Here is a 14,251-nt window from a genome sequence, read left to right as displayed (position 1 = left end):
AGTAGCAACAGTCAGAACTGACCACGGAACAACAGACTGGTTCAAGATTGGGAAAGGCGTATGGCAGGGCTGTATCCTCTCACCCAACCTTTTAAACTTGTATGCAGAACACATCATGCGAGGATGTGCGGGGCTTGAGGAATGCAAAGCTGGGGTGAAAATTGCTGGAAAAAACATTAACAACCTCAGATATGCAGATGACACCACTCTGATGGCCGAAAGCGAGGAGGAGCTGAGGAGCCTTCTAATCAAGGTGAAAGAAGAAAGCGCAAAAGCCGGGTTGCAGCTAAACGTCAAAAAAACCAAGATTATGGCAACAAGAATGATTGACAACTGGGAAATAGAGGGAGAAAACGTGGAGGCCGTGACAGGGTTTGTATTTCTAGGCACAAAGATGACTGCAGATGCAGACTGTGGCCAGGAAATCAGAAGACGCTCCCTTCTTGGGAGGAGAGCAAGGTCCAATCTCTATAAAATAGTAAAGAGTAGAGACATCAGACTGGCAACAAAGATCCATTGCCTAATCAAAGCCATGGTCTTCCCTGTAGTCACCTACGGATGGGAGAGCTGGACCTTCGGGAAGGCTGAGCGAAGGAAGAGAGATGCTTTTGAGCTGTGGTGTTGGAGGAAAGTGCTGAGAGTGCCTTGAACTGCGAGAAGACCCAACCAGTCCATCCTCCAGGAAATAAAGCCCAACTGCTCACTGGAGGGAAGGAGACGAGAGACAAAGCTGAAGTCCTTTGGCCACATCATGAGGAGACAGCAAAGCCTAGAGAAGACAATGATGCTGGGGAAAGTGGAAGGCAAAAGGAAGAGGGGCCGACCAAGGGCAAGATGGATGGATGGCATCCTTGAAGTGACTGGACTGACCTTGAAGGAGCTGGGGGTGGTGACGGCCGACAGGGAGCTCTGGCGTGGGCTGGTCCGTGAGGTCACGAAGAGTCGGAGACGACTGAACGAATGAATAACAACAACATCCACAGATTCAGAGCTCCCGGTGGTGCAGCGGGGTAAACTGCTGAGCTTGCTGACCAAAATGTCAGCAGTTTAGATCTGGGGATCAGGTTGAGCTCCCACTGTTAGCCCCAGCTTCTGCCAACCTAGCAGTTTGAAAACATGCAAATGTGAGTAGATCAATAGGTACTGATCTGACGGGAAGGTAACGGTGCTCCTTGCACTTATGCTGGCCACATGACCTAGGAGGCATCTATGGACAACACCAGCTCTTCGGCCTAGAAATTGAGATGAGCACCACCCCCCAGAGTCGAACACTACTAGATTTAATGTGAAGGGTAAAACTTTACCTTTACTATCCATAGATTTCAACCATAGCTTCCACTTAAGATACCCTCCATATATCCTTCTGTATCTACCGACTTTGCATCCAAGGATTCAACTATCCACAACTTGAAAAAATTACAACAATCCCAAAAGTAAACCTTTGCTATTTCATATAGAGGATACCATTTTACCATTGTCCATAATGAGACTTGAGTATTAATGACTTAATGGGACTTGAGCATCCAAGATTGCATTTCCGCAGAAAAATGTTGAATGTCTCACTCTTTCCAACCTTAAATACTGGAAGTTTTGCCTCTTGATTTTGAGGGAGCTGAAACTATTCTGTAAACATCACATTTCTAAGTTGGAAGCCATCAGAGTTAGAACACGTTTGAAATTGGTTTTAAAATCTGGCACATAAACAGGACTGGTCCTGGGCATCCTTGCACACATGTGGCATTTCTCCTTGGCAAAAGCATTCCTTAGACTTAGAGGAGTCTGTGCATATCTGTGTATGGGATGTACCATCCGTTTGTTTCTTTTTCCCAATTTCCTTTCAGACCCTGTGGTGATTCAGCAGCTCCGGAGGTCATACAAATACTTCAAGGATTACCGACAGGTAAGTAGTCGTGGTCTTTTATATGCCTGCAAAAGTTGCCTATCAATTTATGGCAACCTCATGAATTTCATAGGGTTTTCTTAGGCAGGTGATACTCAGCGGTGGTTTTACCAGTTGTTTCCTCTGAAAAAGAGCCTGTAGCACCTGGGATGTGTTCTTAGCCATCTCCCATCCAAGAGCAACGTTTCTGTTTTGTTTCTCATATTTAGCACTCAAAAATACATTCCAAGAGTGACAATATTGACCGAAAGTGATTTCCTTATGGGACGATGTTGTCACTTGAGACAGACGATATAAAATAGCTGTAAGCCTAGCATATGTGCAAGTTGAGTCCACAATATGACCCCTGGGTGTATGGGGGATACGTTCCTGGATTTCGCATGGATACGCATAACCACAAATAATAGCGAAGTACCACTGACCAAAGAATGACATAGAGTTGCATTGGAAGGCCTAGAAAATGTCCAGAGAGGGTATATACGAGGATTGAATGAAAAGTAATGCCTTCATCTTCGTAACTCCTCAAGAGATGGCAGTACTGGTATGCGGCAGGTACTGGCTTGTTCAGTAGACTCTCCTCTGCAGTTCAACTTTGGCGGGAAGCCTTAGCATGGAACGGTTGTGTTGTTAAAGTGTGAAGTATAGAGCCCTGCGCAGGCAGACAGTCAATGTGACTTAAGCAATGTGCAGTCACTGAATTCTTGACAGCAGAAGGTGTCACCCCAAAGGAGATTAATCAGATAATGCAAGCTGTTGATGGTGATTGTGTTGATGTGAGTACTGTGCGTCGTTGGGTGAGTAAGTTTAAAGATGTTGAGGTGGGAACATCTGACTTGTGTGACAAACAAAGATTTGGACATCCTGTGATAGCAACCACCAAGTTTCACAAGCAAAAGGTTGACAGATTGATTCAGGACAATTGTCTTATTACTCGGAGAGAAATTTCAAGCATAATCGGCATTTCACAAGAATGTGTGGGTCACATTATTTCTTTGCTTGGCTATCGGAAGATCTGTGCACCATGGGTACCCAGGATGAGAGAACTGTGAGACGCTGTTTGTGGAAACAGTGTGTCAACTTCTTCCGCGACAGCTTCAGAAAAGGTGTTCATCGTTGGCAGAAATGTATCCAATTGTCTGATGATTGTGTGGAAAAGTGAATAGTGGTAGTTAAAGACCACATTCTAAGGATTATATACCTTTCTTGGGGTCTTTGGCTGGCCCTGTGAAGAAGAAGACCAAGATGATTGGGGGTTACCACAACATGTGGGAACTGTATTAAGGAGTCACGGCATTTAGAAGGTTGAGAAACACAGCTCTAAAGCTAAATTGAGCCAAGCTGAGTCACTTTGCCAGGACCCTCTTATTCATTCTTGCTTTTGATTGATGCAAGTTCTCTGCTGACTTTTCTTTTCCAGATGATCATTGAGCCCACCAGCCCTAAGCTGCTCCCAGACCCTCTGAAGGAACCCTATTACCAGCCCCCTTACACCTTAGTCATCGAACTCACCGATGTCCTCCTACACCCAGAATGGTCGGTGCGTAGCCATTTTGATGTTTTTCAGAAGGTGTTATTCGATTTTTACGGCTTAGATCTACCAAAGACTGTCCCTACCCTTAATGAGCCTGTGTTTGATCTTATAATCTGTGTTGGAGGCTTTTCTCTAAGTTCCACCACTTTCACTGCCCCATCTGTTGAAGACATGAGCATTAGGGTCTTTTTGATGGAACTCTATTGAGATAAAAGTGGGTTATAAAGAAGGAGGAGGAAGAGGAGGAGGAGAAGGAGAAGAAGATGGAGGAGTAACTGTCTTCCAAGAGAGGCTCAATTCACTCCTCTGGAAGTGAGAATCCAAGGAAGGGAGTAACATCAAGTCTTCATGGTTCCCTCGTATTTGTCCTCCATGATTTCTGCAAAGAGTCTTCTATCCTTATGTTGCGTCAGTAATGTTTGAGATGCTTGTCTGTTCTTAAGGTGAAAAGCACATGTCTCTGTTTTAGATGGATTAGGAATCAGCTGGTTTTCCCCGTAGAAGGCAGTAAGAGCACCTAGAGCTTCAGAGATCTTCAGTTCAACCATTTCAAAGCTCCCTGCTTGGGTGGTGATGGCATTATTGACAGCATAGATTTAACTCTCTGTCCCTTCTGGTAGTGGCTGGTCATTTGTGTAAATGTTAAACATGGATGGAGGAAGCATGCTCCCCTGAGGCAGGTCGTTCTTCTGTTTTCGCCATCTGCTTCTCTGGCCCTGGAACTCAACAAAAAAGCTCCTGTTTTGTAGCAGGTTTCCTATGAAGCAGCTGAGGCAGTAGTCCTTTGTGATAATATAATTTTTCCTCAGGAACAGACAAGCATCTCGAGCTCTGAGGAACACCTAGGAAGGAATCCCACTGGACATCCAAATACCTGGGAGTCATTTTGGACCATGCTCTGACGTACAAGAAGCACTGCTTGAATATCAAGCAAAAAGTGGGTGCTAGAAATAATATCATATGAAAGCTGACTGACACAGCCAGGGGATCACAACCAGACACAGTGAAAACATCTGACCTTGCACTTTGCTGCTCTGCTGCTGAATACGCGTGCCCAGTGTGGAACACACCTCACCACACTAAAAAAAGTGGATGTGGCTCTTAATGAGACATGCTGCATTATCACAGTATGTCTGCGCCCTACACCACTAAAGAAATTACACTGTTTAGCCAGTATTGCATCACCTCACATCCACTGGGAAGCAGCAGCCTGTAATGAAAGGACCAAGGCAGTGACATCTCTGGCCCATCCTCTGTTCAGATATCAGCCAGCAAGCCAATGCCTTAAATCAAGAAATAGCTTCCTAAGATCTACAGAGATACTTGCAGGAACACCTCAGCAAGCAAAAGTCCAAAAGTGGCAGGCTCAAGCTCAGGACCTCAATCTATGGCTGAGAGCAGATGAGAGGCTCCGTCCTGGGCACACAGAAGACTGGGCAACTTGGAAGGCACTGAACAGACTGCGTTCTGGCACCACCAGATACAGAGCCAATCTGCAATGTGGAGTTCACAACATGCAAGTGTGGAGAGGAGCAAACCACAGACCATCTATTACAATGCAGCCTGAACCCAGCCACAGGCACAATGGAGGACCACCTCAATAATAATAATAATAATAATAATAATAATAATAATAATAATAATAATCAACAACAACAACAACACTTTATTTATACCTTGCTACCATCCCCCCAAGGGACTCGGTGCGGCTTACATGAGGCCGAGCCTGAATACAACAGTACAAGCAATAATAACAACAATACAAGCAATTAAAATAAAACATAGACAATAAAATATACAACATTAGCAATAAGACAACACACAATTAAAAACAGTGGGAAAGCCAAATGTAAAGTTAAAATTGGGAATAATGCTGGGACATGGACAAAAAGGTGATAGTGGCGTTTGTGGAAGGGCATACGAGCAGACCTAAAAAATATAAAAGTGTTTGGAGGACAAAGTGCTATGGGATCATTATTCCAGGAAAGCACACTGGAACAATCACGTCTTCAAGCTCCTCCTAAAGACTGCCTGAGTTGGGGCCTGTCTGATATCTTTAGGGAGAGAGTTCCAGAGTCGAGGGGCCACCACCGAAAAGGCCCTCTCGTCCCAAACCGTTCAGGGCTTTGTAGGTAAGTACCTGCACCTTGAGTTGGGTCCGGTAAATGAATGGCAGCCAGTGGAGCTCCTTGAACAGGAGGGTTGACCGCTCCCTGTAAGGAGCCCCAGTTAACAACCTGGCTGCCGCCCGTTGGATCATCTGAAATTTCCGGGCCGTTTTCAAGGGCAGCCCCATGTAGAGTGCGTTGCAGTAATCCAGTCTAGAGGTGACTAAGGTGTGGAACACTTTGGCCAGATCCGCCTTCCCGAAGTGGCCAGCTTCTGATCAAAGGACATTTAGCATAATGCCAAATTTTTAACTTTGTTTTTGTTTTTAAATACATTACAACTGTACCTGCAATTCCCTTCTGACATGACATGACAAGCCAAGTCTGTAAGGTTTCCTGCACTTTTCCCTTTCTTTCTCTATTACTGGCTTTGTTTTAAAGGAGTTGCTGCTGATTCTCCACTTTTTCCACTGCCTTAGATACACCTTCCAAAGTTATAAGGCATTCCTGCTCCTGTCTGTTATTTTCCTGCCCTCTTTTCTCCTTCTCGCTGGCTTTTGGACTTCCCATTCCTGAAGCACTGCTGTTAATGCACCACTGTTGCATTGGTTTGTATTTGTCCCCTCTGTGTTGCCTTTTCTCTCCTGGCTCTTCTCATTTCTCCCCGTTCTGTCCTCAGCTTGTGACCGGCTGGCGCTTCAAGAAGAGGCCGGGCATCGACAATCTCTTCCAGCAGTTGGCCCCTCTCTACGAGATCGTCATCTTCACTTCCGAGACAGGAATGGTGAGTGTCCCTCGGAGATGTTCCTAAGCCAGACATGGGCAAACTGTGGCCCTCCAGGTGTTTTGGACTTCAACTCCCACAATTCCTAACAGCCTACCGGCTGTTAGGAATTGTGGAAGTTGAAGTCCAAAACACCTGGAGGGCCAAAGTTTGCCCATGTCTGGCTGAAGAATGCCGGGTGAGTTGGCCTGCTTCAAGCTCCTTCTTCCCCGCTCTCCTTCCTCACGCTTGAGTGGCAGAAGGGAGTGTGCCGGGGCTCATTTGAATGTCTATGGGGTGCCTTTCAGCCCATTGAATCGGGGTTGTTCCCGTGCTAATTGAGTGGGCCTGTATTGGGAGAGAAAACAACAAGCACACGGTCAGGAGATACCCAGTCTGAGTGGGCAGAAGGCAAGGAGGAATCTGCCTGAGTCCTTCTCTGCCTTCCTTGTTGCTCCTTGGCCCTTAGAAGGCCTTTCAGCCAGATCCCATGTAGCAGTGGCCTTTATGTTGTGGCCCGTGGCTCTAGGACAGTGGTTCTCAACCTTCCTAATGCCACGACACCTTAATACAGCGCCTCATGTTGTGGTGACCCCCAACTATAAAATAATTATCGTTGCTACTTCCTAACAGTAATTGTGTTACTGTTATGAATCATAATGAAAATATCTGAAATGCGAGATGAATTTTCATTCAGTAGACCAAATTTGGCATAAATACCCAATAACGGAGCTCCGTGCAGTCATGTCGGCCTTGAAGCTGTCTATGGACAACACCAGCTCTTCGGCCTAGAAATTGAGCACCAACCCCCAGTCTTGGACATGACTGGACTTAACGACAGGGGAAAACTTTTACCTTACCTTACCCAATATGCCAAATTGCATCCAGTCAGTGAACTGAAACAGACTCTTATGACTGGCCAGCCTTTTGTCAAAAGCTAAAGAGAGATGAAGCTTCTTCCTTTGGTTTTTGACTCTCTCATGTCCGGTCATGAGAGAGTTGCATGTTTCAAACTGCCAGGTGAACAACCAAATGTTATTGTGCGTCAATGGAATTACAATATTTGCCCATGTTCTGGCATCATTTGGGCCTGTTGGATAATTTTGTTTATCTTTTTCCATGTTCCAGACTGCCTTCCCGCTCATCGACAGCGTCGACCCTCACGGGTTCATCTCCTACCGGCTTTTCCGCGACGCCACCCGCTACATGGATGGGCACCACGTGAAGGTATCGCTTGCGAAATTCTCGAACCTTTATTTTCTGTAAAGAATTACTTTTTTTTCCTGTGGGAACTCAACTGCCACTTGAGCCCAGGCCCTGGCTTATATAGGTTAAACAGGAAGCAACCACTCCCTCCCAGAGAGCTTTCAACAACAGGGAACAGTGAGTCACTAATTGATGCCCTGCAACTGTCAATCACTGCTGGCTAAAGAATTTAGCCTCGCCTCTCAAACAAAAGAAACACTCAGAGCAGCTAATTTTAAACACTCACTCAGCTTCCTAATGCACTCTAAGACAAAGCTTACCTGAAGAAGAGGGAACAAGATGGCTTCTTGCTTCCTCAACTTTTGTGGGAACTCAACTGCCACTTGAGCTTAGGCCCTGGCTTATATAGGTTAAACAACCACTCCCTCCCAGAGAGCTTCAAAGAACAAGGAACAGTGAGTCACTAACTGATGCCCTGCAACTGTCAATCACTGCTGGCTAAAGAATTTAGCCTTGCCTCTCAAATAAAAAAAACCACTCAGAGCAGCTAACCTTAAACACTGATTCAGCTTCCTAATGCACTCTAAGACAAGGCTTACCTGAAACAGAGGGAACAAGATGGCTTCTTGCTTCCTCAACTTCTGTGGGAACTCAACTGCCACTTGAGCTCAGGCCCTGGCTTATATAGGTTAAACAACCACTCCCTCCCAGAGAGCTTCAAAAAACAGGGAACAATGAGTCACTAATTTGATGCCCTGTAACTGTCAATCACTGCTTGCTAAAGAATTTAGCCTCGGCTCTCAAACACTCAGAGCAGCTAATTTTAAACACTCACTCAGCTTCCTAATGTACTCTAAGACAAGACTTACCTGAAACAGGGGGAACAAGATGGCTTCTTGCTTCCTCAACTTCTGTGGAAACTTAACTGCCACTTGAGCTCAGGCCCTGGCTTATATTTCACTACCTCATTGTATATGAACAGACTTGAGCATCAACCGATTTGGGTGTCTATGGGGATCCTGGAACCAAACTCCACCGGATCCAAACTGTCAGGGTTAGATTTTGATGAAGGTTTCTTTCAAGATATCTCTTGTCTGGAAAAGATGGCCCTAAAACAGGCATGGGCAAACTTCAGCCCTCCAGGTGTTTTGGACTTCAACTCCCACAATTCCTAACAGCCTACCGGCTGTTAGGAATTGTGGGAGTTGAAGTCCAAAACACCTGGAGGGCTGAAGTTTGCCCACGCCGGCCCTAAAAACACCGCGAGGATTTGATTGAGTGGATATTCTTTCGCCTGCTTTTGGTCATAGCTCTGACCCATCTCCAAAGCTGCATGGAAGGCCCAAAGACAGGACCGAGATGCCAGATGCTCCCTCGTGCTCTGCAATGCAAGTCCTGTGGGTCTGCCCTCCCACAATAGAGGGGTGATGGCTTTGCTTGGCTTTGCAGCGTGTCTGCCTTCTGTTGGTTCTCTCCCCCCCCCCCTTTTCCTCCCATCTGCTGCCCCAGAGCCGGCGGGGTGCCCCTTTCTCTCTCCGTGACATGTGCTTACTTACCATCCTCCTGATTGTTGCCTTTTCTTTTCTTTCGTCTCCCTTAAGCCGGGGTGGCGGAGTGTCCCCCTCCGTCCTGCTGTTCCTCAGATGGCTGGACAGGAAAAAAACAAGGGACGTGTTTCACTTAGTGAGTTAAAGGAGAAAGTAGGATAGGAAGAGAGGGCTGGAGTCGCGCAAGGGGAAAGTGTTAGATAACATTATGTATGTTCTGGATTATAAGTGTCATTTCCTAATTGGGACTATCATAAAAACATAGGGAAAGTTTATTAAACTCTAACAACATTGCTGTGAGTTTTCCAGGCTCTCTGGCCATGTTCCAGAAGCATTCTCTCCTGACGTTTTGCCCACATCTATGGCAGGCATCCTCAGAGGTGTGTGTGTGTGTGTGCGCGCGCGGGAAGGTAACACGACCTTGGAGGTGTCTACAGACAACGCTGGCTCTTCGGCTAAGAAATGGAGATGAGCACCACACCCCAGAGTCAGACATGACTGGACTTAATGTCAGGGGACTACCTTTTTCCCTTTTTTATATATATATTTATCATTACTGAAAGACAGATTTTTTTTCCATTTTGTGCAGAGAAACAATAGTGCAAATAGTGGTGCAAAACCGAATAAAATAAAATAAAATAAAGAGATGACAGTTGAAAGGCAAGTAATCAGATACAGAGAGAAAAGCAAATAATAATAATAATAATAATAAATAAATAAAAAATAGTGCTAAAAAAAATAGGAGCAGATTGTTATAGCTCCTTTGTTGACTTCCTGAGTATCTTTCTGGTGGTTTTTCCTCTTCTTTCTTTCTTCTCTCCTTCTTCAGTCTTGTTTTCTCTTCCCTTCATGTTATTGTGTGTCCGTTTCTCTGTTTTAGGTAGTTTGTTACCTTTGTCCAGTCGGTCTCTTTTATTGGGGTCCCTTTACTTTTTGTGATTAAATATGTTAATCTGTCCATGTTTTTGATATCTATCACTTTTTCTAACCAATCGCTAATTTCCAGTATGTCTTCTTTTTTCCATAGTTTTGCGTAACAAATTCTCGCTGCTGTATTTAACAGGATTTTATCAGTATTCTTCTCTATTTCTTGGTTTATTATTCCTAATAGGAATATTTCTGGATCAAATGGGATTTTGGCCTGCATCAATAGGAGCAGAGTGTCTAGATCTAGGGAAGTCATGCTATCCCTCTATTCCGCTTTGGTCAGACCACACCTGGAATATTGTGTCCAATTCTGGGCACCACAATTCAAGAGAGATATTGACAAGCTGGAATGTGTCCAGAGGAGGGCGACTAAAATGATCAAGGGTCTGGAGAACAAGCCCTATGAGGAGTGGCTTAAAGAGCTGGGCATGTTTAGCCTGAAGAAGAGAAGGCTGAGAGGAGATATGATAGCCATGTATAAATATGTGAAAGGAAATCATAGGGAGGAGGGAGCAAGCTTGTTTTCTGCTGCCCTGGAGACTAGGGCGCAATGGAACAATGGCTTCAAACTACAAGAGAGGAGATTCCATCTGAACATGAGGAAGAACTTCCTGACTATGAGAGCCGTTCAGCAGTGGAACTCTCTGCCCCGGAGTGTGGTGGAGGCTCCTTCTTTGGAGGCTTTTAAACAGAGGCTAGCTGGCCATCTGTCAGGTGTGCTTTGAATGCAATATTCCTGCTTCTTGGCAGAATGGGGTTGGACTGGATGGCCCAGGAGGTCTCTTCCAATTCTTATGATTCTATATAGATATATAAATGTAAACAGTGACTATGGCAGGCCACAAAAGCAAAGAGCGATGTGGAAATAAAGCTGAGGAAGGTGGCAGACTGGAAGTGGCATCTTCAAATATTTGAAGGGTGACAAAAAGAAGGGAGAGCAGTCTTGTTTCCTCCTGTCCTGGAGACTAGGACTCAATGGAGCCATAGGTTCAAACTGGAGGAAAGGAGATTCCATCTGAACATTAGGAAGAACTTCCTGGCCATAAGAAGAGCTGTTCAACAGTGGAACTCACTGCCTCGGAGTCCGGTAGAAAGGAAACTCCTTCTCTGGAGGCTTTTAATCGAGGCTGGATGTGTCAGAGTAAAATTCAGGGTGCTATGCACAGCAGATGAGGTTACTAGATAACACAGACACAAATCAGGACACTGCAGTATTCCAGTTTCAAAAATAACATAAAGTTTACTAAGTACATCTCAATACATGTCTACTTCTAAGCGGGCAAAATCAAGAACTACAAAGCACAGCTTCAGTACAGTTTCAGAACATCTGCTTATCAGGCTCTCTGGCTGTAAGCCGGATACTCCCTATTTCTTCCCAGGCAGAGAAATTCGTTATCTAACTTCTGTCAAGGTCTCTTCTCTCTCTACCTCTCTGTCTCTTACAACAACAATTCCAATACACAGTTGAACATAACAGAATCCATCTTGAATACATTTTAACACCATTCTTAATCATATAGAAACACATTGAAAAAACATACATGCATACTTTCAATAATCCTGACAAGATGGCCATCTGTCAGAAGGGCTTTGCTTGTGCTTTCTCTACATGGCAGGATAAGGTTGGACTGGATGGCCCTTGGGGTCTCTTCCCGCTCTATGATTCTAAGTGCAGAAGTGTTGGACTTCAATAGGACATCTCCAGTGTATATATTTCTGCTCCTCTCAGCATGTGAAAAACCATCTTGAAGGCCAGTTTGACTTGTTCCCCTTCTATTTCTTTGTTGTCGTCATTGTCCTCCTCCTAGGATATCTCCTGCCTGAACAGAGATCCATCCAAGGTGGTGGTGGTGGACTGCAAGAAGGAGGCCTTCCGCCTGCAGCCCTACAACGGCATGGCGCTGAAGAAATGGGATGGGAACTCAGATGACCGGACCCTCTTCGACCTCTCTGCCTTTCTGAAGAGTAAGAGGGAAAGGGGGCACCTGAGGGGAGGCTGGTGGGGAAGCGTTTCAGTACTTTGTCCAAAGAAGGTGGTTTATAGTTTCTGCAGAAATACAATCCAGCTGCCCCATTTCTTCTTCTTTGCTTCCACCTTTTTTACGCTGAGAGAGATGTTTGAGCTTTGAGGCGACGCTGCTACAACTCTTTTGTTTGCTTGCAGCTATTGCCTTGAGTGGAGTGGAAGACGTCCGGTCGGTGCTGGAGAATTACTCCTTGGAGGACGATCCCTTGGAGGCCTTCAAACGCAGGCAGACCCAGCTGGAGCAGGTGAGAGCCAGCCTGGCTGGTTTTATTACTTCTGGATTGAATTATGTTCTCTAGCAATCTCTAGAGCAGGCCTGGGCAAACTTGGGCACTCCAGGTGTTTTGGACTGCAACTCTAGTTATTATTAGGACTTCCACTCCATAGATGGAGCTGGAAGATGCACCATTGTTGTTGTTGTTGTTGTTGTTGTTGTTATTTAGCTGGAATTTAAAGATGGATTATTATTATTATTATTATTATTATTATTATTATTATTATTGGGTTGCTGTGAGTTTTTCGGGCTGTCTGGCCATGTTTCAGAAGCAGTATCTCCTGACATTTTGCCCACATCTATGGCAGGCACCCTCAGAGGTTGTGATGTCTGGGACCACCTTTACTTTTATTTATTTATTTATTTATTTATTTATTTATTTATATATTTACTAGAACTCCCAAATGTCAAGGTCTATTTCCCCCAAACTCCATCTGTGTTCCTAGTTGGGCATATGGAATATTCGTGCCAAGTTTGGTCCAGATCCATCATTGTTTGAGTCCACAGTGCTCTCTGGATGGAGGTGAACTACAACTCCCAAACTCAAGGTCAATGCCCACCAAACCCTTCTAGTGTTTTCTGTTGGTCAGGGGAGTCCTGTGTGTCACCTTTGGTTCAATTCCATCATTGGTGGAGTTCAGAATGCTCTTTGATTGTAGGTGAACTATAAATCCCAAGAACTACAACTCCCAAATGACAAAATCACAAAAATTTGAGTGAAGGACATACATTGGACTGTTACATGTCTTTTGTCCAAATTTGGTGTCAATTCCCCCAGTGGGTTCTTGTGGGTTTCTTTCGGGCTATATGGCCATGTTCTAGAGGCATTCTCTCCTGACGTTTCGCCTGCATCTATGGCAAGCATCCTCAGAGGTTGTGAGGTCTGTTGGAAGTAGGAAAATGGGTTTATATATTTGTGGAGTGACTGGGGTGGGGCAAAGAGCTCTCTGCTGCAGCTAGGTGTGAATGTTTCAGCTGACCACCTTCATTAGCCCAGTGGTTTTTGAGTTCTGATGGTATTGCAAACGAACATTACATTTTTATTTATATAGATTTTGTGTTGAATTTTCAACCAGCTGTGCCAGTGCCCTTAAGTTTTTGTGCCTTTTCTTACAGGAAGAGCAGCAGCGCCTTTCCGACCTCACTCAGCACAAGAAGCAGCAGCAGTTTCTGGGCTCCTTGGCAAGCCGGCTGTGGCCACGCTCCAAACAGCAGTGACGCAGGCGCCGTGCATGGGCCACCGATAGACTTCTTGGCTGCCCCAGTGCCCTCTGGGGAAGGCATGGACTTTGGCCCAAAGATGGCTCAAGAAGTGGCCTCTCCTCTTCCTTTCTAGCAATACTCTGCCCCGGTTTTAGATGGCTACATGCATCATTGAGCCTTTTCCTGGGGAAAGACTCCTCCAAAGGAGAACATCTTGTGGCCCATTGAGCTGCTTCTTTTGTCCATACTCGAGGAAGCATGCTTCAGCATCACAGCCCAGGAAAGGGAAAATTGGGGGTCGGGCGGGGGTGGGGAGAGAAGTTGCTCCTAGTTAACTTCTGGGTCAGTCGTTGATAGACGTATCATGTTCCGCGCAGAAGGCTGGGCCGCACGGTTCTCCTGCTGGGATGAACGGGAATGAATGTTGGGTGTGTACTCTTCAAATAAATGGTCATCTTTATAGTGACGGCATTGGTTCCTGTTTCCTTCTGGCAAGGAAACTAGTCCAATGTGGGCTAGGCAAAACTACGGTGAGGTGGATCTGTAATTGGTTAAATGGACGAATCCAGAGGGTGCTCACCAATGCTTCCTCTTCATCTTGGAAAGAAGTGACCAGTGGAGTGCCGCAAGCAGGGTTCCGTCCTGGGCCCGGTCCTGTTCAACATCTTTATTAATGACTTAGACGAAGGGCTAGAAGGCAGGATCATCAAGTTTGCAGACGACACCAAATTGGGAGGGAGAGCCCAAGACTCCACAGGACAGGAGC

The 14,251-nt window shown here is 45.5% G+C and overlaps 1 protein-coding gene across 1 annotated transcript in view; it reads left to right on the top strand.

Moving 5' to 3' along the window:
• LOC137095235 (mitochondrial import inner membrane translocase subunit TIM50-like) overlaps positions 1-13,951 on the top strand; it is a 53,511-nt gene extending 39,560 nt beyond the window's left edge. The window contains exons 5-11 of the mRNA XM_067461669.1: positions 1,842-1,900; positions 3,318-3,437; positions 6,219-6,323; positions 7,431-7,529; positions 11,791-11,947; positions 12,147-12,253; positions 13,399-13,951. Coding sequence (XP_067317770.1) covers positions 1,842-1,900; positions 3,318-3,437; positions 6,219-6,323; positions 7,431-7,529; positions 11,791-11,947; positions 12,147-12,253; positions 13,399-13,500 — 749 coding nt within the window. The 3' untranslated portion in view covers positions 13,501-13,951. The remainder of the gene's footprint in view (positions 1-1,841; positions 1,901-3,317; positions 3,438-6,218; positions 6,324-7,430; positions 7,530-11,790; positions 11,948-12,146; positions 12,254-13,398) is intronic.
• The last annotated feature ends 300 nt before the right edge of the window (positions 13,952-14,251 follow it).

The sequence above is a fragment of the Anolis sagrei genome, chromosome Y (genome assembly GCF_037176765.1).
Source record: "Anolis sagrei isolate rAnoSag1 chromosome Y, rAnoSag1.mat, whole genome shotgun sequence".
Classification (NCBI taxonomy): domain Eukaryota; kingdom Metazoa; phylum Chordata; class Lepidosauria; order Squamata; family Dactyloidae; genus Anolis; species Anolis sagrei.
This window is presented reverse-complemented; position numbering and strand designations above follow the sequence as displayed.